The sequence below is a fragment of the Ixodes scapularis genome, unplaced genomic scaffold (genome assembly GCF_016920785.2).
Source record: "Ixodes scapularis isolate PalLabHiFi unplaced genomic scaffold, ASM1692078v2 PGA_scaffold3__209_contigs__length_174095766, whole genome shotgun sequence".
Lineage (NCBI taxonomy): Eukaryota > Metazoa > Arthropoda > Arachnida > Ixodida > Ixodidae > Ixodes > Ixodes scapularis.
This window is the reverse complement of record NW_024609868.1, coordinates 150,881,040-150,907,161: the sequence shown is the minus strand read 5'-3', so window position 1 is coordinate 150,907,161 and position 26,122 is coordinate 150,881,040. Positions and strand designations below refer to the sequence as shown.

Sequence of the window (26,122 nt, the reverse complement as noted above, 5' to 3'; positions counted from 1 at the left end):
AATGCTTTCTAGACCCGTTGCTCCGTAGAGCTTTCATTTTAGCTAATAAGACACGCGTATGTGAATAAAGTGCGTTACGACGGTCGTTCCACGCGCGTTGCTTTCGCTTCAACGTGTGTCCCCGATGGCCTTCCTTTGCGACGTCACGAGAAGAGCGCTACGGCCTTGTCTTCTAGGAGGTGTTGGCAGCTGCCGCTTCGCCTCCTCCGTAGAAAAGAAGGAAGCAAGTTGAAGGAAGAGAGACGTGTGGAGGGAAGTGTGTCGCACGGAAGTTGCGCGCCGCGGCCGCAAAGAGACAGGACAGCGACCTCAAATATGCGCTCTGATAGAACACCGAACTCTAGAAACGCGTCAGAATTGAGCGTTTTTTGTGACGCTCTAAACTGAGTTCCTTGACTTAGCGGTTTTTGTTGATGCCCAGAAAGTTTCTGAATCAAAACATGCTATAAGTTAATTCTAACTGAAAAGGAAATTGCTAAAAAGTAATTAGTTTTATAGTTATACCGAGCGTCTTTAATTTCCCAAATGGCCACTTTGACTAAGACCGATACGACATTTGCCTTTTTTCTGCGCGCTGCACACCTTTCGCATGAACGAATGGCCCGCGTTTTGAAAAATATCCTGTATAGTTTACCAAAACTAAAAAACAAAAAGACAAAAAAGAAGAAAAAAACATGATTTTATTAAATATAAAGTTTAATAAAGTAAACCCAAAATTCTTTTGGGTTTACTGTGATTTCTCGTCCGGAAGTAGTTCTTTATTTTAAGGTTCACTCGCGTTAACAATTGCTTAATATAATTTTGCTATTATTAACAGGTTATATAGTTTTTTAACATATTTACGGGTAATGCAGTGCAGTGACATCCTGCGCGGTAGGAAAATTCACCTTATTTCCTGGAGGCAACTGCTTTATAACTATGCAAGGGGGTATTTAGTCATCGCAACTGGTGATTGATGGGTTTTACTATGCTCATACGTTTACCGTTACCTATATACAGTTAGCTAGTAAAAAAAATCAGGATCTCTCGAAAAATCTGTTTTCATTTTTACACTGAATGTGAAGTAATATACTGAGAAAGCACCAATAGAATTCGCGACAATCCATCGAATTTCTAGATTAGTAATCCATGAATAGCAGGCTTGAACTACAAACACTTATTTCAATTAAGCAGGTATAAGCAGAGACAAATATTTATTGCTGGGTTGTCTATAACAGCCGAAACGCCTGATATGAGACGGCAAGCTGCTATTTTGTGACAGCACTAATTTAACAAAACTCAAGGGAAATAAAAAAAAAAATCTTCTAGGGGCAGGATGGACGTTTACACATTTCTTTGATTTTTGGAGAACCTACAATCTCGCGTAAACAATGGACTGAGCGACGATTATATTGACAACTTATTGTCTTGCTCAGGATAATGAACAATGAATGCGGAAATCTAAAAACGCAGGAATGAGTGGGAAATAGATGATATTTGTTTTCGGTATGCGCTTTTACTATATATGACAAAAAGCTTCTAGGCTGCTCAGTCTTTTTCCTAGTAAGGTAAGTATGAATACAATGAAATTATTTTTACACACTAGCTGGAGTAAAACAGCGTTTTGCGTAGAAAATCAACCAATTATTGTCATCAAGAGTTCTCAAGTTCAATATCGGTGTTTTAGCCGCAATAGTTACTCTGCGTCAAGCATGAACGCGGGGAACTTAAATAACAGGTAGCATTAAGGAGCAAAGTATTGACCAGCACTCCTTTCGTAAAATATTAACCAAAATTAATTTAAGGTTCTAAGCGTCTAGCAACATTTTCTTGCTAACTTGAACATCTTTTGATCATAAAAAGTCTATCCTATTGTCTATATATATATTCTGACGAAGAAAATCATGAGCATGTTATAATTAAGAAGAGTTAATTTTGCGGCTTACATTATGGCCGTAAGGCAGCGTAATCTCAACACAAGTAGCGGTACCTGCCTCATTTCTTAATACTTGCACAAGGTAAGCACTTCAGTTCTGCCACGTCTTGTGGCAGAACTGAAGTGCTTTCAAAACTACTTAGTGAAGAAATTAGGGCACGTGGAAGTCCTCTTGACCTTCCTTATAGGTACGTCTGAACTACAATAACAACACCCAGATGCGGTACATTAGCTTTAATATCCGGACACCTTTTGTTTTTAGTGGCTAGGGCTCACATAAAAATATATATATATATATATATATAATCTACCATGGAGGCAACCGGCTTTTAAATACGGCCTCACGCATCAGGCACAGCGTCACGACGCAGTAAAGTCTTAGGAATGAACTTAAATTGGTAGCTCAGCTGTCAGCACATTTAAATGTAATAGACGAGTGAGCGTTTTGTTGTAGGAATACCCCGGAGCGGGATAAAATATAATTTAAGTGGTGAAATAATCAATTAATGGAATATTAACTGATTACTCTATTAATCAATTATTCGGTTAAACGTTGCGGCCAAACTCAACAGCATAAACTTGATCGCTGGCAAGACAACATCATTTATGGGAGATGTCATATATTCATTAAGAAGCTATATTATATGTTGTCCTTAACTTACTGCTGGAGAACATTCGTCTGCATTGGCAATGCGTTTTCGCTTCCCTTATGCCGACTGAGTATGATGTGGAAGATGAAGAAACTGCGAAGTATTGCGCTGATTTGTCTCAGGTCATTGCCTGATCCTTTTATTGATAAAGTATTTTGAGCTAAATAACAAATATTTCACAATCTACGGAACTACAGTGCACATACATCTAATCGTGCCTTCCCTCCTATAACTGCAATAGTCATGTCTCGTTAATATGGACCCTGTTAATATGAATACCCCGCTACATGAGCACCAGTTTCGGGGAACAAACTGCAAAAGTACATACATTTTTGTCTCGTTAATATGGACAACTCAGATTACGGACGATTCTTTTGGGGGTAGCGGAGGCGTCCATATTAACGAGACATCACTATATTAGTATGTGGCATTCTAATGCATGAACTAGTCAGTGTATAAAATGAAATAGCTTCCCTAAATCGCACTATTTCTACATCGCTAATGCTGTACGAATCAAGGCAATTTTCTTCTTCGATTGCATCACAATATATACTTCGCAATATTTCGACAATTCTATCAGATATTTCATTACAACGATTAAAGGGAAACTGAAGCGATTTTGTTTTTTAGGAAAAACACCTAAAGCGTCTTCATTTGGCCTCCAGGATCACAAATATCGGGATTGATTTTTCAATTTGGTGCACGCACGGTGGCTGCAGAAATTAGTTTTCAAAGTACTGCTGAAGCTCCTCTTTCGATCCTCCTTCCTAAGGGGGGGGGGGGGGGGGGGGGGGGTAGCGGTATGTCACATTAAGAGTTTTCGGAATCTTCGCCATCGCGCACTTTCAGCGCCAGTCAAAGCTACAGCCAAAAAAAAAAAAAAAAAAGGTACTATTTTTAGAGTATCGGCCCTCCGTTCCCCGACATTGTTGTGGGCGTCGCCATTTTGGCTCGTATGCAGAGCAGACGCAACTGCCGATCGTCATGATTCAAAAGTGCGACTTATTCAGCATTAGATTCGGTGTTAGGAAGCTCACGTAATATTTCTTTGCTCACATGCGAACTGTTTAAACATTTGTGGAGGGCGGAAAAATGTTTCCTGTGATTTCAAATAAAGATTCAGATAATTGGCAACCATGATTTTAAGGCACAATATGGCCGAATGTCTTTACTCTGAAGTGTAGCTTATTTAGTGGCATTTGTGAAAGCTATGCACGCCCACTCTTGCTATTTTTAGAAAGGTCAAAGAGAGACGCCACGACTGGTATCAGAGCGGGAGAATACAACTGGCAAGCTCGGAATTGCACGCGCTTGGCGGCCCTAATATCCTAGTATGACGTCACGACTGATCGGAGGTTTTTGCGTTTAGTTATATCTTCGGGGAAAGCGAACGTGATATTCAGATTCATGGGAAAAAAATACGCCAGAATTTACCTCGAACTCGTTTTTTGTTTGTTTCAAGAGTGATTCAGCTTCCTTTTAACGCAATAATGAATTTATTAAAGGTAACCACCTAATCGCTTAAACGTATTTAATTGATGCACGGGTGCAATTGTAGCCCAATATTGCGTGTCTACTTCAGTTCGCCGGCAGGTTTGTTCAATCCGTTTCAAGGTGATCTGGAACAAAAGATTCGGAAACATTGATTCCTTCATGTTCGAGCGCAGAATACCACGGTAATTCTTGCATTTGTCTTTCGATAATCTACTCGTATCTATTTAGGTCGCAGGACGGCGTTGACACTTGGTGCATACAAAGGAACACCCTGATGCAATTGCCAGGTAAAATATTGAGAAATCGAATTTCATACCAACGTCGGTGAGTTCTCCTTCTCCAAATGTAGATTTCCACGTGCGAACAAATGGACTATTTTCTTGAGGGGCCGCGTAAGACGGCACTGATATGTTGCGGTTCAACCACTCGTACTGCGACAAGTTGCGATGGAAGTAGAGCAGTGCATAGACTTCGAGAACCGGCGGTTCGTCAGGAAACCTCTTTAATCTGAAAAAAAAAGAGTTTAGGGTTTATATATAACTTACATTATATCTTGCATTCAAGAAAGGTCAACACTCTCCATCTTGAAAAAATTATACTCTAATGATTACGCTAAATAAAATAACTCTCTTCTAAGGGCCTGCTTACATTTAGGAAAAAACTGAATGGACATTGATGCTCTGTTTTAACCCCGAGTCATAATTTTGGAATATTACGAACATTAAATCAATAAAGAGATAATGTCTTTTGCTGGAGTAGTGGTTTGACATATTAAATATCGTTGAATTCAGTGGCAACGTTGTGGCAAGATCAACAAATAAAAGCTTATCGTTCAGAAATCTCACTACAAAATGAGTATCTAAGCGGTCGACGAAATATCAAAACTTAAACAGCCAAGGTACTTTTGAATTTAGTTATTCGAAAAGTATATATATAGCTCACACGCAACTATTGTCAGAAGAAAAGGTTACTAAACTGGCGAGTTGGTTGACGTTACCCATGATTGTAACCGGAGAAGACGGTCGACAAAGGGGACAACAGATAAACACACGTTTTAAATGCAGATGAATATATATTATCCACAACATAGTGGACGGAATAGCCTTGAAATGCCAAAAGAGGTTTATTTGCATAAAAAAGAAAACGAGAGAGAAACCGTACAGAGTGCCGCGTATTCCGTTTTTTCGCAGGTTTTCGCACGATTTCATGGTTATTGCGAAAATGTTCAGGGTAAAGGTGGTCTTTACTGCAGGCCGACGAGAGGCCGACGCCATTTTAAGGTAAATTCAAGGATGTCTGAAAAGTTACAGAGAGGCCCCGTGAAATGCCAGGTTGGTATTCTCTAAAACATTTCAATGACCTGTGGGTTCACCTACATCGGACAAGCAAATCGCTTTTTGAATGAAAGGTTACTCGAGCACAAAATGACTGTCAAGAATAATGAAAAGAACTCGGATATAGCAAGCTACGTATAAAAGTGCAACAATTTTTGGCCGGTGTGAGAGGACACTACTCTATTGAGTGTTTAAGAAAAAAATTGTGCAGAAAAAGTTCTAAAAGAAGCATTTATGATTGACTTTGTGGAGAATTTTATTAGCCAGCCTTCAAACTCACTGGAATCGGCGTCGGGGAGGTTTTTACTTTTGTTCGGGGTGGAATAAGGGAAAAGAAAACATTGTATAAGATCATTTCTATTTTTTTAATTTTATACGATTTTGGTAGAGTAGTTTACGTGATGTACCATTGGGTGTGTTTTGGAGGGCGTGCGATGGATGTGTAAACGTGTGCAAACTCGGTGCAGGTCACGTGAGAGGGTGGGGTATACAGGGGTATATCGATGGCCATGTTATGGAGACGTGGCGCTGGCTGTGTCCGCGTGTGCAAACTCGGTGCAGGTCGTGCGAGGGGCGGCATATAATTTCCGATGGGTGAATAAAATCTATTTAGCTGCGTTTGAGAAGTGTGCGTCTGTCGCTTGTCCCCTTTGTTTTCCGTCGTCTCCGGTTAGAATCGTGTATAACTATTGTCGTTTGATACCATATCAACTTCGACAACCTCAGACTACACTCCTATGCGAATGACAACAGCATACATGTTTTCGGTTTGTGTTATTTTATACTTCCTAAACGTGTGCTGGGTTATATATAGCAATCAGTATGTGAGACAATATTATTTGCGTTCTATGTTTGCGATTCCTACAAAAACAAGTCAGATGATCTAAAAAAGGCCTTAGGTCGAGGTTCGGACCACAAAAAATTCTAGATACAATCGTGTGCCGTTTAGAGGAAGTAATTGTTTTGAACTCATTATTTGAATTTATATTATCACGTCAGTTTTGACTCTAAACATCTACATATAATTGCATTTGAAAGCTCAGTTTTGTTCAGTGACTGGGCTATACCACATATTGTTTTATTAATAAAAGCTATATACATCCCACCAGAAACGTAATCGCCTTTACATAAAACCACAAAAAAAAAAAAAAAAAACGTTTAACTGTAACCACCTACTCCGGGAACAAAAACGCAGAAAAAAAAGATATAGTTATATTTAACTCCGCTATTTCTTAAACAAATCTAATACAGAGAAAGATGTCTAATAATGTAATCCAATTAAACTAAACAAAACTCAAAGGAAAAGGCACAGGAGAAGGAAAGATCACACTTTGGCTCCGGAGTAACTCCACGAAGAAAGCTGAGGGTCTTTTTGAGCCGCTAGGTTGATGGTCTGTGCGAAGGCTTCAAGTCGAGTGCCGACATAAAATATGTTTCCCACCTCGACGCTCGGCCTTCCTGACATTCGGTACGTGAGGAAATCTGAAAGAGCAGAGAGTAAACAATAGAGGGTTTATGTTGAAATGATATCGAACAGTATTGAAGCATCTTTTCGTAGACAGAAAATGTTGCGCATTGTAGTTTACGATAGTACTTCATTTGTGCTAAATTTGAGAAGTTAAAATAATTTTGACATTGATATGAACCTCAATATAGTTTTGTCACCTTTCAACTTTTTTTCCAGCTTATATGAGTTATAAACACTCTGTAAAGAGCGTTCCATCGTACCGGGAACAGATCCAAAAAATGGTCTACTGAAAAACTTTTTATGTTGGTACACCATCAACAGCGGTACCTAGACTGAAAACGTATAATGAGGTTTACCTAAAACTAAAACATACTGTTTTTCGGCTTAAAAACAAAAATATCCACTAACTCTGCCGAAGCAAATCAATACTGATTTATAGTTGATTTTTATAAAAAGTTTTGTTGCAAACTGTTGTTTCAGAAATAAAAAAAAAAGTACCGGACTTGTATTTTTTTTTATACTTCAATTGTTCACACATCTGTTTTTAGTGTGGGCGTCCACCGTCCTGGAACTGAGAAACCGTTTTCTTTGCTCGAGCACAGAATTGAGGATTTAAGCAGCCCCTATGAGCCTCGGAGGCTTCGCTTCTGACTTTAGTTGCCTTGCAGCGCATAAACCCGATACCTAAAGGCCGCCTCGTAAATTCGCTTTTTTATTACTACTTTATTAACCGAGATGGGATATATCTTTTTTTTCCCTCTTTTGCATCAACTATTTTTGCTTATCTAATATTGTTAACGTTTTTGTCGTATATCCCAGCCCCAACATAGCGTGTAGCAAGCCTTGACAATGGACTCTGTGTCGCTAAATAAAATGTTCGATTGCTATGTTTATATTTCGATCAATACTTCCAATACATTGTGCCTATCTCAAGAAAGGTTCCGGCAGTTTTGAAGTTGGTTGGTTTTTGAAACACCACGTTGTACCAGGTAGTTCCCTCAGGATGGCCGTTTTACCGGCAATTATTGCTGCAAAATAGCTTACAGATGTGAAGAAAGCCAAATTAAAGACGGATATAATTCACATGCTATTGAGGGGATTAGACGCATTTACAATGTTGTGCTGCAAAAGCAGACGCGATGAACCAATTAGCGAGTTAAACATAATAAGCGCAGCAGAGGTTGATAGTCAGAAAATATCAGAGCGGAGATAAAGTTGGCGCTGAATTGTAAGCTGGCAGAAGGCCAGCTTACGAAGATGGGGGCTCCATGTAAAAAAAATGTTAGGCATGCCCGATTTGGGCTGCACATGTAGACCCCCGTGGGTCCCACTTCGGCTCTGAGGGGGCCAAGCTACCAACTGTGTGGACTCCACGGTGGCAAAGCGTGGGCATGCCCGCTTTGGCTGTGCAACAGTTGTGATGCTTGCGAACTTGTGCGATGCAGCACGCACGCGCGAATACTTGGTTTGGATAAAGAAGACGTTCGTTTCTGCTCACTAAGCCCGATGCGTCGTTGACTCATTCGTGGTGTCAGAAGTGGTTGGAAAGTTTTAACATGAAAACTGGCGACGTTTCGAGCAACGGCTAGAATTCTTCATGGCTGCTACGGAGTCTCCCATTAGAAGGAGGGAGTAGCAGAAGATTCCAGTGATGCTGCATGTCGCTGGGGTTGAAGGCGTCTACGACACCTTCAACCTCGAGGGAGAGCTGACCTAAGCGAACGTCTTAGAAAAGCTTCAAAGCTACTGCTTTTTCAAGAAAAATGAAACTTACGATCGCTACGTATTCAGATTGAGGGTACAAGCAGAATTTGAGCAGTTTGAAACATTCTACTACGACCTCTTGTCAAAGGCCAAGACCTGTGAATTCGGTAGTTTGACCGATTGAATGACCAGAGATCAGCTCATGTTTGGAACCGCAAACAAAAAGCTACAGCAAAGGCTGGTGCGAGAACAGGACTTGCCTCTTGCCAGAGCAGTGGACATGTGGAAGGCGGATGACATATCAGCAAAGCAAAACAAAGCTTGGAACAAGCCTGAAGAATTCGTCCTCAGTATCAAACGGACAACGAACAAGCGTTCATCGGTGCCAGTTCAAGTACCACCTAGACGAAACCGCTGCCAGAAGTGCAACTTCATTCACCGAGTAGCGGGCTGTCCAGCGGTGGGAAAAGAATGCCGAAAATGTCAACGTCAAGATAATTTTGCGGCAGGTTGCCCAAACTGAGTGAACGCGATCATCAACAACGACGTAACTGCCGAGGAAGCCACGGAAGCGGGGAGAGACTTTGAAATTCTGGAAGTGGACATGCGCAGCACAAGCAATCAACCAGACTGGCTGGTGCCGGCGAAGGTTGTCGATAAGGACGTCGTTCTGAAGATTGACACTTTCGCGCAAGCTAACTTGTGGCCACTATCGTGATGCAAACGCGCAGACACAAACGCGAATTCGCGAAAAAGCACAAAAATTGCGCGTAGTTACAGCGGTGGTGTATTTGCGTACGCAGGAAAAGCAGGTTTGAAGGTCGTTTGCAACAACACGGCAAATGCCATCGATCCCTTCCTTGGGAAGAAGTTCCCCCCCCCCCTCCCCCCAAATGGCAATCATTCTCGGTCTTAAGCCAGCGAACTATTTGGACTCGTTAATCGTGTTTCGGCGATTTCCTGTGACGACGCGAATGCAGTAGCATCAGGATTTCCTGACGTGTTCCGGGGTTTGGGCTGTGTGAAACAAACGTACGCTATGGTACTAAACGACGGGGCCAAGTCAACGGTTCAAGCAGCCCGACGAATTCCTCAAGAGTTACGACAGTCACTGGAAAAGGAGCTTCAGCACTTAATCACTGACAGAGTCATCCGGAAAGTAGAAGAACCAACGGAATCGGTGACATTTGCTTATTGAACTTAAAAAGACGTACAGCTCAGGGCATGCTGGGATACCCGGAGCACAAAGGAGTGAGTGAAGCGAAAGCGTTTCCAACTTCCCCCCCAAAAAAAGACATCGAGTTTGAGCTAGCGGGTGCACGGTGGTTTTCAACCCTTGATGCAAATTCTGGATTTCATGAAATACCGTTGGATGCCGAGACCGCCAGAAGTTTTACTTTCGCCACGCCATTTGGGAGATAACTTGTGGGATAGTTTCTGCACTGGAAGTGTTTCAAAAAGTGATGTCACAAATGCTCGGGGAATTCCCGGAGTTAGGTTATACATCGAAGACATTCTGGTGTGGGGTAGAACGTAGGCACAGCGTAATAAAAGATTACGCGCAGTACTGCAGAGGACCAGGCAAGAGGGTTTTAAGTCTATCCTGAGCAAATGCAAACTGACCCACAAGAAAATTGAGTACGTGGCGAACACAATCACTGAATATGGTATATTTCCACGCCCGGCCCTGGTTCAGAGCATTCAGAACATCCCTCATCCAGCAAATAAGAAAAAAAAGTGCAGAGATTTTTGGCTTCATAAATTACTTCACAAAGCTTCTGCCCCACTTGGCCTCAAAAACGACATTAATGCGAGAAGTTATTAAGGACAGTGGTCTAAGGCACACCAAGCAGGATGGGAAGGTTTAAAAATTTTCTGGCTACTGCCCCAATGCTGGTGCTTTTTGATTCGAAAACAAAAACTGTGAAAGTATCTTCGGATGCATCTAAGTAAGGGATAGGCGCGGCGCTGCTACAATAGCTCGAGCAGGGATGGCAGCCAGTGGCATACGCTTCAAGAGTCATTTTAAGTGCGGCGTACATACCTGGAAAAGACTTGGGGGTGCCAGACGTTCTTTCAAGAGCGCTTCCCGTCGGACGTTCACATGGCATGAAACTGAACGTTATCGAAGTGCATGTATTGGAGATATAGCAAAGTTTTATAAAATAAGCGCACCAAGACTCAACTGGTGAGTGAAACTGCTCAGGACACGGCGTTCACTGAGACATTTAACTGTCTCCGAGAAAAGAATCCTGTTCAAGGAGAGTATAAGCCTTCTGCCGAAGAGCTAACAGAAGTTGGCGGGGTTTTGTTCAAGGGCGCAAAATGATGATCCCACTGACCATGCGCAAGCAAATCCTGAAGCGCATTCATGATGGTCATCGTGGTATTAATAAGTGCAGTGCAAAAGCGAGACAGTTTTTTTGCCGGGCATTAACAGTAACATCACGACGATGATTCAGCGATGCCCACTCTGCAAACAATTTGCGCGCCAGCAATGGAATGAGCCACTAATGACGCCAGAGGATCCCAACTTACCACAGACACGCATTGGCGTAGACCTGTTTGTACAGGCTGGAAACACGTGCATTGTTGCCGATGATGCATTTTATAATTTCACAGAAGTGGAGAGGCTCAGAGAGTCGACGTCAGAGACTGTAATTTCGGCATTGAGCAGCATGTTTGCTGCATACGGCATACCTCTTGAAGTGGGCAGCGACAGCAACACAGTTCTCACCACGTCAGTTTAAGAGGTTTGCTTTGAAGTACGAGTTTAGGCACACAACGTCCAGTCCGCACTTTTCTCGCGCCAGAGGACTTGCGGAAAAGTGTGTGCAAGTGGCAAAACGAATACTGCGGAAAACTGCTGAGGCTAATGAGGACTTGTGGCTGGGGTTTCTGGGTTACGGGTCTACACCTCTGGAAAACGGCCGGTGTCCCAGCGAGGCTCTCGTGGGACTCCGCGTTAGGTCCCGCCTTCCCGACCTCTCGCCCACAGTCCCAACAACACTCCGAGGACGCAACCCAGATAGCAGCAAGGGATGTTTCCTGATGCCACTACAGGAAGGTGACGTGGTACGCCTGAGGGACAAAGAATAATTGACCACGAAGGGTCAAGTGCTACAAAATGTGGCGCCTCGTTCTTCATTGGTCGTCACGGAGGACGGGCGGAAGTTTCGACGGAAACGAATTCACCTGCTCCTGACGAAGGGAGACTTTGCGCGTACGAATATCTTCAAGGGTACTTGTCCAGACTGGGAGCCGGCCAACATTGAAGTTGCTCCCACTGCAATGAGCCTACCAGTTCAGCAAGATTGTCCAGCCACGAGCTCATGTCGAACCCTGACCAGCACCCTAGTTCCAGTGACCCCAGCAGTGCAGCAAGACGGTCCCGGGTTGATTGATTGGGCTAGTGTGCGTGCTACTCCGACATCAACTTGAACTGTGCAGCAGCCTAAGCGACTACACTACGATGACACATTTCAACAGAACGCTTAAGCAGAATACCCCGGGCTTATTGTAAATGTGTACTTTTCTTGATTTTTGTTTTTCATTTTTGTGTTTTTTGTATTTTTTAGTTATTTTTCTTATTTCTTATTTTGATCACGGTTTGGGAATTGCTTTGTCTTCCAGACTACAAAGAAAGGGAGATGTAACAGTTGTGATTCCTGAAACCTTGTGTAATGCAACACGCACACGCGCGTACTCGGTTTGGATAAAGACGAAGCAGTTCGTTCCTGATCACTGAGCCCAATGTGTCGTTGACTGAATCAGGCTGCCCATGTAAAGCACCCGTGGGTCCCACCTCGGCGCTGCGGAGCCAAGTTGCCAACGGTGTGGGCTTTACGTCGGCAAAGCGTGGGCCTGCCCGACTTGGGTTGCCCATGTAAAGCACCAGTGGGTCTCACCTCGGCTCCGTGGGGCCCGAGTTAGCAACAATGTGGGCTCCGAGGCGGGAAAGCTTGGGCATGTCAAACTTGGAATACCTGTGCGACCCCCAAAACGGCAGCTTCGGCTAATACTTACTGCAAGTTTTGAAAATTGAACACAAGTGATTGCCTTAATTGTGTACCGAATCACCGAGGATTGTAATTCTAATCATGAGTGAAAATGTTTAGGCTTGGTAAACTTTATTACTAACGCACTATTACTACGCATATTGAGGAGGCCGTCTTACAAGGGGTAGATTTTTTTGACAGAGTATTGAATTTTAGGATGGATTCAAAACATGCTCGATAGAATGTCGTGTCTTTTGTATAATTGAAGGTCTGTAGATGGTTCAAGCTGGCCATGAATCCCGATTTGCAATTTGCACAGCTTTTTTTTTTGTTCCATTTCGTACATTTGAAATGCCCAATTTGCTATGGCCTTGCTCAAGACGTTTATTGATTTATCAAAATTGTAATGTTTCCAGTAGGCCCACGGGGCAAGTGAGGCATGCTCAATTTGTTATGCACTGCTGTACTCCAAAAACGTAAGAAAAATATGAAATGGACCCCGAGCGAAATGAGGTTCCGGGGCGACCTCACGGGGGCTGCCCAAGTAGGCCCGCTGTGGGTCCCACGAGGGTAGCCCAGTGGGCAGCCCAAGTCAGACTGACGTCGAACTGATGGCTTCAACGTTTACGAGAGGCTTGATGATGGTGGAATATAACATTGAACAACAAAGTACGCATCAAAGATTAGACAAAAAAAAAAAAAAAACACTAAGGTTTTGTTCTTGTGTCAAGAAAATCTCGGGTATTTTTTTTTCGGTCAGTCACATGTACATTAGCTATTTTAATAAGTCGCAGAACGCGCCTGTCAAGCCGGTCGTTCAAGTTGGTACCGTCGGCTCAACGTCGGAGCGCCGTACGTCGAGCTAAAGTTTTGGGGTGTAGTATATGTGACAAGGGTTGTAAGAATATATCCTTTGTGTGTGTGTGTGTGTTGGACCCCCATCAACCTTCCTTTTGGAGCCAACTTCGTGCTACTTGGGTACATTGTAAACTCACCTCATGGGTAACACTCTTCTAAAGAACACCATTAAGGAACTCTAATTCTCCACGAAAATATAGGAGTGCATCTTTAGAAAACCTTGGAGAAATCCAAATGTTTGAGCAAACCAATAAGGGCCGTGTCTCACCTTCAAGTACCACGGTAACCGTGTTCGACCAAACTGTGCTTCCGGAGGGCAACGCCTTGAGACCGCAGCGGTAGTGACCCTGACTGGACGCGTACGAGTGCGAGAAGGTGGTTCTTTCGATCACCTTCTCTGGTTGGATGGAACGGAACGACTCGTTCAGGTACACGTCGTTCTTAGTCCACACGTAGGCGTAGGCGTAGCTTCCTCGGATCGCTTCCATGAAAGCGCTGCCATTTGTGAAAGCGGCCCTGCAGGTCAGCGTCAGGTCCGGCAGCTGGTAGCTCTGCAGGATGGGAGGTCGGTTCGTGCGGAGGGCGACGCTCACGTGCTCGCCTGCGAATCGGACACCGACGAGTTTGTTTAGAATACACCGGGATCGATTGAATGAGACCCGGTTTTTTCGGCCTCCGTGAATGAACTACGCACTCCAGAAAGTTGAAACTCAGTCAAAATATGACTCTAGCGGTTGGGATAAAATGCAAACATTTGAGAACATGACGTTACCGGCATAAAATGATATGAAGGAAAAACGCATTCTGTGCACGAGCCGACATCCAAAATATAGTTTTGTCAAACAAAGAAATAATATTGTGAGAGCCTGTGGAATCGTTTATAGTAAGACAAACTTATCAGGAATAAAAACAACATAGTTTTCTTTCTTCCTGACATGTTCGTTTTATGGAAATAAAAGCTACAGTCGCCCATAGTACTATTGGGTGTCTGAAATACGAGGCTACATCTAAAATGTGCCATAAAACTCGGTGCATGCACGTAGCACTCTAAACTTTTCAGCGAAAGTGTTGCAATTGCAAAGCGTAGCTCCCTGTCTGTAAATAACAGGGCCAAAAACTTGCCAGGGTCAATGGCGGACCCTGTCAAGTTTTTAGCATAATAGTGTACAGAAAGGGTGCTACGCTTCGTAAATTTACAGCGTAAAACCCACCTGTGAAATACATTTTTGAGGAAACTTTTATATTGCTACGTTCAAGCGCCAATATTTACGGTCCAAAGTAGTCGCAGCCTATGTATTTCAGACACCCGATAGTTCGTTTTTTACGAATTTAGGCTTAAGTGGAAGTCAACTCATAAGGACCAGTTTTTTGTCTTCTTTGTCTGTTGATCCTGGTAACGCCATATTCACAAAATTTTGCATCCTATTTCCACCTCGAGTGTCTTATTCTCGCAGAGTTTCAACGCTCTGCCAGACGTAGTTTTCTTCTTTTGTTTTTTTTCTTATGGGGGCCGAACAACCGTTTTTCTTTTAATTGAACTTGAATGTGCAACGGTGCTTTGAACGCTTCTTCAAATGGTGTGTTTAGCGTCCTATTTGACCCTGCAATGAAAGTTGTCCCGAAGTGACAACTAATTGCGTCACAAGAGCAGGTGTGTCATACTGTCGGATGTTGCAATGCTGGCGGTTGGAGTTGGAAATGCTGGCGAAAAGATGAGAGGACGCGACGGTCGCCGTCGTCGCGGCGTCCCCAATTGCGTCTGCTTTGGTATCCAACGACTGACTGGCTGTAGAGGAACCTGCGACAGAACAGGCGTCCACCGCGTCCACCTCCGCTGTTGTGCCCACGCCAGGATCGCGACAGGCAACAGCATGACACAGAATGGCGCGATCAGGCAAACATGGAGACCACTTTTGAAGTCGCGGTAAAAACACCAGTCGGAAACTAAAACAGTAGAGTGCCACGGTTATTAAGGTGAATAAAGAGGCGAAGGAAAGAAAGTATCTGCAATAATACTTAAAAAAAACAGCGAGCTGGTGATGATTCATTCCTGAGTCTCGGGTTGTATTACCATGAAAGAAAGTCTGTCAAGCAAACTTGGGGATAGAGCAACTAAATAAGGTTCGTCTAGAGAATCGGCATTTTATTTCCGGCTGTCTTTTTGGCAATGTGGGTGCAATAGACGATTTTGAAATTTTCCGAAGCGCCCCAGCCCGCGCGCGAGGAATTGTGGGAGAAGCTGTCCCTCGCCTGGCTGCTCTGCCTTGACATCGCATTGCCTTGTCGCTTGACTCCTCTTAATCCTCTGTTTTTGATTCTATTACCTATTTTTATTTATTCCAGTGTCTATATAATTGCTTCTAAGTGTTTCCCTTCTCTTCTGCGGGCGATATTTCTTGTATATATACAGCATTTGTGTTTTTATTTTGCCTTTTTTGACCGGAGTGCCGACGGACAACACGCCGCTTCGTGCGTCGTTCCCCGGGAGAGTACTACCGTTGCTACCGATTCCTATCGCGCTGTTAGGTGTTCATTTTGGTTCATTTAACTCGCGTGCAGTCGAGAGGATCCTTTTATGAACACCCGCGCTCATGTCATAGGGGTCAGCGGAGTTCTGAATCAACGATCGCGACGCGAGAGCCGAGTGCACTGTGATTTGGCCGCGCGCTCTCGCTCCGTTGACTCGCACTGTAGCGTATGCCTTCGAGTTCCGCTTACGTGACCAAGACAGCACGCCGCTTTCTCGCCGCGAACCATTTGTCCGAATGTTTGCGAAGCTGAGGCATATGCAACGCTGCGGCGCCTGAGAACTGCGCGCTGCGGCGCGATCCCTTCGCCAACGCCGACGGCTCAACGTCGCGGCTTGAATGCGACTATGGCATGCCTTCGTAATCTCTCTGCTAAGCTGTTGTCAGTTGCCAACGCCCTTTTTCAAGTGCAGAAATGTGTTGCCGCGAATCATTTGTCCGGATGCCTGCGAAGCCGTAACACCGTTCGGCCTATCCAACGCTGCGGCGCCTGACAACAGCACGCAGTTGTCTTCACCCAAACGCTTCGCAAGACGCTGTCTTTTGGAAAGCGGTGCCAGGAAACATGCTGTGCGCTGGCAATATTGCTTGCACGGCCTGGTACACAGCAAACTGCACCACCGGGCATGTTGCTGCTGAAGGTCACATAACGAAATAAAATACCTTGAGCTGACGTCTTGACTAGAGAAATAAAATTATCGAAGGAACTACGAGTTTCAAGATAACTGCCTGGGTGGCAGCACATTTCTGGACTTGAAAAAGGGTGTTTGCAATTGACAACCGCTTAGCAGAAAAATTAAGAAGGCAAATGCATAAATACCATAAGCGCAAAAAAGCCGCGACGTTTGGTCACCGGCACTTAAGAAGGGCTCGCGCCGCTGCGCGCAGTTTGTCAGGCACTGCAGCGTTGGATATGACGAACGGTGTTACAGCTTCGCAGGCATTCGAAACAATGATTCGCGGCAATACAGCTCTGCACTTGAAAAAGGGCGTTGGCAACTGACAGCAGCTTAGCAGGTAGATTACGAAGGCATGCTATAAACGCATTCAAGCCGCGACATTGAGCCGTCGGCGTTTGCGAAGGGATCGCGCTGCAGCGCGCAGTTGTCAGGCGCCGCAGCGTTGCATATGCCTCAGCTTCGCAAACATTCGGACAAATGGTTCGTGGCGACAAAGCGGCGTGCTGTATCTTGGTCAAGTAAGCGGAACTCGAAGGCATACGCTGCAGTGCGAGCCAACGGAGCGAGCGCGGGCGGCCAAATCACCGCGCACCCGGCTCTCGCGTCGTGATTGTTGATTCAGAACTCTGCCGACATGTGCACTTGTGTTCATAAATGGCTCCTCTCGACTGCACGCGGGTCAAATGAACCAAAAATGAACAGCTAAGAGCGCGATAGGAATCGATAGCAACGATATAGTACTCACCCGAAGAACGACGCGCGAAGCGGCGTGTTGTCCGTCGGCACTCCCGTCGAAAAAGGCAAAATAAAGACGCAAATACTATATTTATACAAGAAATACCGCGCGCCGAAGAGTATAGAAACACTTAGAAGCAACAAAAAATACACTGGAATAGATAAAAATAGGTAATAGAATAAAAAAACAGAGAATTAAAAGGAGGCAAGCGACAAGGCAATACGATCTCAAGGCAGAGCGGCCAGGCGAGGAACAGTCTCTCCCACAATTCCTCGCGCGCGGGCCAGGGCGCTTGGGGGATTTCGCAAAAGGTCTATTGGCGATAGCTGCAATTTAAAATTCTACTTCTTGAGTTTTAGAAATCTGGTGACAGGAAGGTCGCGCAACGTCATTTTGCTCTGTCGCGGAAAGTTCCAACATTTTTCGAAGTCTGACAAGCGCTTCCTGCGGTTTTAAGTGAAGCGTCAAATAACTGGCAACATAATTCGAAACACTACGAAGGGCGAACCGTCGTTGCTCTAAAGCGTAGCTTATTCGGTATCTCTAGTTGGAGGACACCAGTATTGAAGAAAAATACGAATAACAAACTTATTCCGTCCTGATCATGCCGACAAAGACTGGTAAGTATAGAATGTGCGGTAAGCATTCACGGGAAGGAGAAGAGGGCGTCTGAACGGCACCACTTACCGCACATTCGCTTCCATTTCTTAAAACCGCCACGAAATGGCACTACGTGACTGGAAAAGTCACAAAGCGCGCGAGCTCATTCACGCGCCGTGGGAATAAACTCTTCTTTGCGTGGTCCGTACCACCATAGCCTCCTCTATACTCCCAAAGCCTGGCGGTTCGACGACGGAGACAGAGAGTGCCCGGTCGTAGATTTGTAGCGCGAGGACCTGGTAGCACAGAGTATCAAAGAGCCATTTCTAGGGAAACCTGGACGTCAGCGCACAGCTTTTGCAGCGCCGAAGACCTTAAACACGCTTGTTCGCTCGGGAGAAGTATGTTTCGGCGTCTCGCCGCAGCAGGGCGCAAGTCACGTGGCTCTTCTCTCATCCGTTGTCCACCTTTTCCATTTCGGCGGCCCCTTCTCGTGGCAATCTGCCAGACTTTGTCAGTACACAGGAGGCTATGGCGCCACCAACCCTGTGTAGCTCAATCGACAAATCACTTGGGTCACAACCTCAAGCTGGTGATTTTGAAGCCTGCGGGGACTGAAATATTTTATACCGATCCCTATCTTTCCTAACGTTTCGGTGTCGGTTGTTAATTACAACCGCCCGTTACAGCCGGCTGTTACAGCTGGCTATTACAGTCAAACGTTACAGAACTCCATGGATATCAGCACATAAAACAGTAGCAATAGAAAAACTGCACCTAGAGTGGAAGGCGAAAGACAGCATGGAGGCCATTCCTGGTTGCTCAGAACCAGAAACCCGAGGGTCCTCCTGCTTCCATCTTCATGGCTATCCTTCGTTTCAGCTTAAATACAGACGTTACCGATGCTACGAGGTAATAAGGCCAATCGAGCAGCGTAAAAAGCGCAATCAGTAAGCGTATTTTCTTTATGATTGGCTCGGCGAAGATGAAACACGTACAAAATTATGACAAACATCATGATAGTGCGCATTTGACGCTGTCCGATTTGTCCCATTAACTCGTAGCGTCGGCTGCTGTCTGGACTTAAGTTGAAATGAAGTATTGCAAGAACCTCAATGACGAGAGGCGTCGATTTTATACAGTTTATCTGGCTGCAGTAACAAAAACAACGTAGATGCAAGTTTGTGTAGAAACACTGTATTGCATTTCTCGTAAAAAAACCACGCATGCAAATTCCTTATTATGACTGAATTTACACTACGTTAGTACCGAAAAGGAAAATATTGCGCACATTTTTTGTAGGTGTTTTCTATTTATCTTGCGACGAATAATCTAAAAGTATCCTGGTAATTTTATAAAAAAAGTTAAGAACCTTACAACTGTGTCGGCTGTCTATGAGACGCGCAATTTGTATAATTAAATAATTTGCTAACTCTGTATTATTCTAATGTTTCTTTCCCATCACTTCAAGGTGACAGAGGAGGTGAGAAGAAAAAGAGGAGGTGAGAAGAAAAGCGAAAATTCGCTTGACAAAGTTCTCACTACCTTTACAGCAGGCAGCGAAGAAACTACAAACAATTTCGTAATAAAAAACAAAAGCAAAAAAACATGTGGATACATTTTTAGTTTTCACGTAAACGAAGCAAAAAAAAAAAAAGCTAAATATATTCTAATCTAGAACATAAGGTAACATATGCCGAAATACGATGCATTTAACAACAATACCAGTAGCAAAAAGAAAAATGAAGTGACAAAATAATGTTTAGGAATTACAGGTTTGGAGGAAAAACTTACGCAGATGCGAATTGGAGACAATGGGAAGGTAATGTTTGCTTCAACAAGTTCGTTTAAGATTGTCGACAATTGATGGTTAACCCTCAGGCGACCGTAATTGGTCCTCTCGAAAGATAGCTAGTATTCACCGTGATTTATGGCAGTGCGGATAGGGCGATTCGAATGAACGTAATGTTGCTGGAGTGGAAATGGTAGTGGTGTGTCTTACTTGCTCGGTTTTCCAGCATCGTTATAACCTATAGGTGTATAGATGAAGCATACATTATACATTAAATTAACAGAATCAGTGCTCCTTCGCACGTCGTCTGAAGAAGACTTGAGGCTGAGTGTTTCTAGAAAGATGTCGTGCAGGAAACAGAGCCCGCAGGGAAAGTTCATCCCGTGAGAGTAATGCTTACTGTCTCAGCGCAGGTAGCAGTTTTCGCTTGAGAACATGAGCTCCCGGTCTATTCGAAGCCCGAGCGTCCAGATTAACGCAAATATTTCAGAGTAGAAATCACTGAGACACGTGGAGGGCGTTCACTCATTAGCTCTGCCGTAAGAAATGATTTAAGCGAAATTCGAACTCCGTGATGTGACACTGTGCGTGACAAGCTCAACGACCTTGTCTGCCGCAAATCTCGATCGGGTTCCAGAGTGCGGTATGTAAAGTAGACTCACGTGCTGTCATTTTAAAGTTTCATGCAGTTTTAACCAGTTTTTTTTTTTTTTTTTGCATTAGGGCTCATTGTGTCCGACATAAACCAACTCACCTACCTTGTAGCTTTAGTTTCGATAATCTTTTTTTTTAAGCTCACTCCTTTATGGAGCTCGAAATATCGGACCACTCTAGGCTCCCCGGGAAAGAGCGAAACCGGCACTCCGCCTTTTTGTCTTGGTGCGATACATATCATTGGCTACGGGAGCGAGATAAAGATTTAAAGAAATTCATGTGCCTCACGAGAGTCGACCCAGCTATCAAAACCATGAGCTAGCGCTTTTGTCGTTTCTATTGTCGCTTATTCGAAGTCAGGATTATCCAGTCATGTATTGTTCTACCTTCTACGGGCAAGATTTATAACTACCTTGTTGTTAGGAGTATCGCACAAGAGTCGAGAGAAAGTAATCGAATTTAGTTACATTTACTTTCTAAAGTTTTTTTTTTATTGGATTGGGTGGTTATTTGATCCCAAAAATAAATAACATTAATTAAATATAACAGACACTCTCCCGATTATTTAGATAAACCACTTGGTTATTTTGGCTTTTTGTTGGTACGATTGAGGGATATGGCTTAAAAGATAGGGATATGCCCTTTGGCTTTATCTATTCTGGTCGGGGAAGCTACAGAGCTGCTCAAATGCGAATTTGCGCATTTAATTCCAAGGAAACAGTCATTGACTCCGTAAGTGTGACGTCATGGGTCCAAACAAACCGTTGCTGGGGTCGTTGTTATGGACAAATACATGTGGCTAGGTTTCGCTACGAAAACCCGACCGTTTAAAAATCGGGAGTAGGATTTAAACTTCTAAAAAGCACAGATATAGAAAGCTTGAATGTCATATATGTTTCGACAGAAGTGTGCCGGCAATCACTTGTTTCTGAAATATTTACGACTACAACTTCCGGTCCTCAAGATGCCTGCAGCAGACGACGAATGCAAGAAGAATGCCGTCTGCCACACACCCGCCGGCCAAGCCGGCGCCGGCGTCTGAATCGGGTGAATAAAGACGATATTCCGATATTGAATTTGTTTGAAATACAATGAGTTTAAGACACTTATAAGAATTCGTGGTGGGGTGCGATGCAAAATATGGTTTATCGAAAGTCCGGGCGTCGATCGAGATGATCGTCTGCTAAAAGATCGCAATGCACCCGTGAGAAAAGTACTTCAGACAATCGGTAGGGATCCCACATTTTGTTTACGGACTCGCGCTATGGGAGGGTGCTTCGTACCTGGTTGTAACCATCGCGTGGAGAAATATTATTGCTGTTTCTTCAGATTTCCGCAAAACCCCAAACGCAAAAGAACTAGATAAAAAACATAAGGTGAGTTTATTACAGATTGCACTCCCATCGCGGGTTCGATGGAGATATTCACCGAAAGAGCACATCCACCAAATTTAATGTATACAAAACGAAAAAAAAGCGAAATTGCGATAGACATGCAATATTTTAATAACCTGACAACCTCAATAATAATAATAACAAACGACTTACCTCGACGGCGTACGATTTGTTTCTCATGCTGGCCTGCACTACGCCGGTAGTGCACTTCAGGTCGTCGTCGTAACTGATCTGCATGACGTGGTTTGATTTTACGAAATTTTCGCCCCTCTGAACTAACCTAAGTTCTTTTCAGAAAAAAAAAAAAAACGCACATTGCGGAGGCCTTTGTGGCCATGGCGATGCACTTGCTTGTTTGCTCGTTTACCGACGCAATTCAATGAAGACGCCCGCTGCAACAGAAGCCAGCAAATCTATCGTGTCTTCTGCTACCAAAGCAAAGCGAAGTGGAATACTTCAGAAATGGCTTTTATCGTTGCAATACGACGCTGAGATGACAAGAACATCTTCATAATTAGATATCAAGAAGTTAGGTTGCTTACAAAAAATTATTTACTACTTATAAGCGAAAATCTAGCCTCGTGTGGAGTCTCCATGCATTAGTCCATAGCAACGTCCCTAGCAACGGTTTGTTAGGAACCAGACGCCATGCTGTGACGTCATCACTTACGGGGTCAATTGAAAAGAAAAAAAAAACAAAAAACTAAGCAACCTAGGTCAGTTTAACTTTTGTCTCCTGTGGCCCAAAATGTTTCAGGTCCTTCAACCACACTTCCAAAGGTTAGCATTTTCTATGAGACATTTCTTAAATCCGTCTCGTTGGTATCCATTTGGGAGAAGAAAATTTCTGGAAGGAAAGAGGGTCGAATGAGTCTTAATACTTTATTTTTTAGGCTTCGTTGAGGTTTTCTCGCGCAATATGTTCATCCAAAATTGAAGTTCTGTTTATATAAAATATGCTACATTTGGGATGTAACAGCTCCTTGGTTGGTCCTTTACAAAACGATTTCGTGAACCCCAAGTTCATTGGTTTGATGGACGGCACTAATTTTTACTAGATTGAGTTCCTGTGATTCGCACTGATTTTCTCCTGAATTCTAGAGCAGGGAAAAAAAGAAGGGGGAGAAATTGTTATGAGCAGTTGACTCCCGTTTTATCTTAAGGAGGCCCGTGCTGTCCTAATCTTGGTGCTGGCAGAGACCAAAGCAAAGATTATAAAGAGGGGTAGCGTGTAACCAAACTAACTTACGATTATTTTATAACATAAAAAGTGGCTAAATGTCTTGTCTGGTACTTCTGAAGAAAATAAAGACAATCTCAATATTGATATAAAATTAAATTCTTGCAAGGAATAAGATGACTTGTAACGCGTGCCGTAATGCCTGGTATAGGTATCACATGAGGAGTACACAAAAATCTCACCTCAGCGAAATTCAATGCTCAAACTGGGAGTCACACGAATATTGACCTGCTTCTAGATTTAGAAAAGAAAAATACATTTTCGTGTCCACAAAGGTCGCATGGCATCGCCATAGTGCACACACGTTCACATTAGGTACGAGCAGCTCAGTCGTGTTTTTGGGTTTGTGATCGTTCATCTAGAGTTATAATAGTGATAATATATCTTTATTGCGCGAAAAATACAGATTGCTATAAACAGGTCCGCAGAAGCAGGGAGGTTCTTGTTAAGTCTAAGCGCCGAGCGTGTTTCTAGCGATGAGCATCAGTGTCGTTTTAACGCAACTAAAAAAAAATGGAAGCGACCATGAATGTTATTCAGGAACATTTTCCTTAATCCCATTTTTCGAGTTATTGCAATGCGCATCAAACATAAGCAGTCTTGTAGGCGTTACCGAAAAAAAAATTCACGAATAAGTTACTCGATACTTGCAAACAAAAATAACGCGTCACCCTCCTGAACGCGTTACCAATAAAAAGTAACGCATGTTACTTTTGCGTTACTTTTTAAATTATGAATTAAGACGTCTTACTGTTTTGATTTTACAGGTATGCATAAGCGCCAAATTTCAAGAAACTTTATGTCTATGCAGGAACTGAACAATAAATCTTCAACTTTGAAACTCTAACCAAGTTTTATTAAAAAAGCAAAAATCCTGACGTTTCGGAACCAACTCGGTCCCTTGATCACGGGTGACTGTTTTTGTCCCGCGGAACGGCCTGCCCACGAACCCGAACACCCCCCTAAACATTTTCGACGGACATCCTCTGGATAGGAATGATTAATAAATCTTCAACTTTGAAACTCTAACCAAGCTTTATTAAAAAAGCAAAAATCCCGACGTTTCGGAACCAACTCGGTCCCTTGATCACGGGTTTTATTAATCATTCCTAACCAGACGGATGTCCGTCGAAAATGTTTACATTTAAGGAACCGAACATTATTACTTTATCTTAACTAATGGATGATGTAAACTAATGGATGATGTAAACTAATGGATGATGTAAACTAATGGATGATGTAAAATCAGTAAGCAATTGGTGTAGTCTCAACAGGCTGACACTTAATCCCACTAAGACTGTTGTTATGTCATTTGCTAAGAAGCTAAGGCCTTTTCATTTTTGTTACCAACTCGGCAATGCCCCATTGCAAAGGGTGGATTGCACTGGTGGTCTTGGAGTTTATATAGACTCTTCTCTGTCATTTAATACACATGTCAATAATATTGTCAACGCGTCTTTTCGTACGTTAGGTGTCATATCCAGAATTACACGCGAGTTTTCCATGTCGGCCTGTATTATGCAGTTATACTTTTCATTAATTAGGTCTAAGCTAGAGTTTTCCTCAGTTGTGTGGAATTCTATTGGGCGTAAGCACCAAGAGTCGATTGAAAATGTCCAGAAACGTTTTTTTTCGAATTTTTTACGACCGCTATGTTGGTTGCACTGTTTACTTTGAATTGGAAGACTTTTAGAGCGATACAATCGTTCTACTTTGAGTGCCAGACGACGCGACAGAGATCTTATATTTTTGTTCAAATGCCTTCACGGAGTCATTGATTGCCCTGGCCTAACTTCATCGATAAATATTCATGTTCCGAGAAGATTTCTGCGAATTTCTCTTCCATTTTATGTTAATGAATTCTTCCGAACCTGCCCCATGACACGTATTCAGACCTTGTATAATACTTTGAATGATTCTTGCATTGATATTTTTAACCCATCTTTTGCAGCGTTCAAGTTTTCTCTTACAAATCTATAACTATCTTTGTAGCGTTCAAGTTTTCTATTGTCAATTTGTAGAATTATACTTATTTTTGCTGTATGTTAACTGTGCATCATTATCAAGGCTTCAAGCTGTTCATGAGCACAAAAAATAAACAAATGAATAAATGAATGAATGAATCTTTCTTACGGTTTCACCTAAATACAAAAAATGACGCAAAACAACAAAAACAAAAAAAAACTTAAGGATGCATATGGCTTAAGCCAGGTGCATTTTAAGCTTTTTTTTGTTTTTCTAGACGCGGCGCCTAGAAAAAGGAAAAACAAATTAAGTTAACTTTTCTTAAGTCTTGGGAAGAAAAAGTAACAAGTAACATAACTATACGTTACCGAAGAAAAGTAACGCGTTACCTGGAACGCCGTGCTTGTAACGCCTGTACTGCGAACACTGGGTTGAATAGGGTGTTACACAGGAAGGTAGATGCCCTTAGCGAAAACTAAGACGTTTGAAATATACCACTATTTATTCGAGTGTATTTCAAGTACAGTTCATAATTGTAAGTACACAAAAGATATACCAAAAACATACACTTCTTTGTTTTCTATTTAGTACTAAAATATATATTTTTTAATATTTTTAAAATACTTTTATTTAAACTACATGTGAAGTACCCTTCATGCGTTCCTAAATATGTAAACGCTAAATTAGTAGGCACAAAATACCTTTCACATAGATTTCTTAAAATATTAATTTATTTCATACAAAATATACTCCAACCCTCATAAAAATGCAGAGACCAAAAATATTTGCTGAATATTCTTAAAATACCTGGAAATCATAAATACTTTTGTGTTTTACTCTAAGTATCTTTTGACTGCAATACTTTGGTAGTTCCACTTAAACTACCAGAGTACTGAAAAGCTCGCCTACCAGATGTTCACTTCAAGCATATGTGGAGTACACTCAAGTGCCTAAATACAACATTTGATTAGTTTGTCAATCGAATTGTGCAGCATCAAACTGATAAATTAACCCAGTTTATGTTATTGTTTCCTTTTTCTATCAAGAACAGACCTAATGAGTTTCTTGCACACCAATCACAAACGGGAATCGGGGACTACAACCACAATACC

General features: G+C 42.9%; 1 protein-coding gene across 1 annotated transcript in view; it reads right to left on the bottom strand.

The window, feature by feature from the left end:
• LOC8050624 (adhesion G-protein coupled receptor G2) overlaps positions 1 to 26,122 on the bottom strand; it is a 136,577-nt gene that overhangs the window by 76,323 nt on the left and 34,132 nt on the right. The window contains exon 3 of the mRNA XM_042292923.1: positions 13,690 to 14,022. Within this exon, the coding sequence (XP_042148857.1) occupies positions 13,690 to 14,022 (333 nt within the window). The remainder of the gene's footprint in view (positions 1 to 13,689; positions 14,023 to 26,122) is intronic.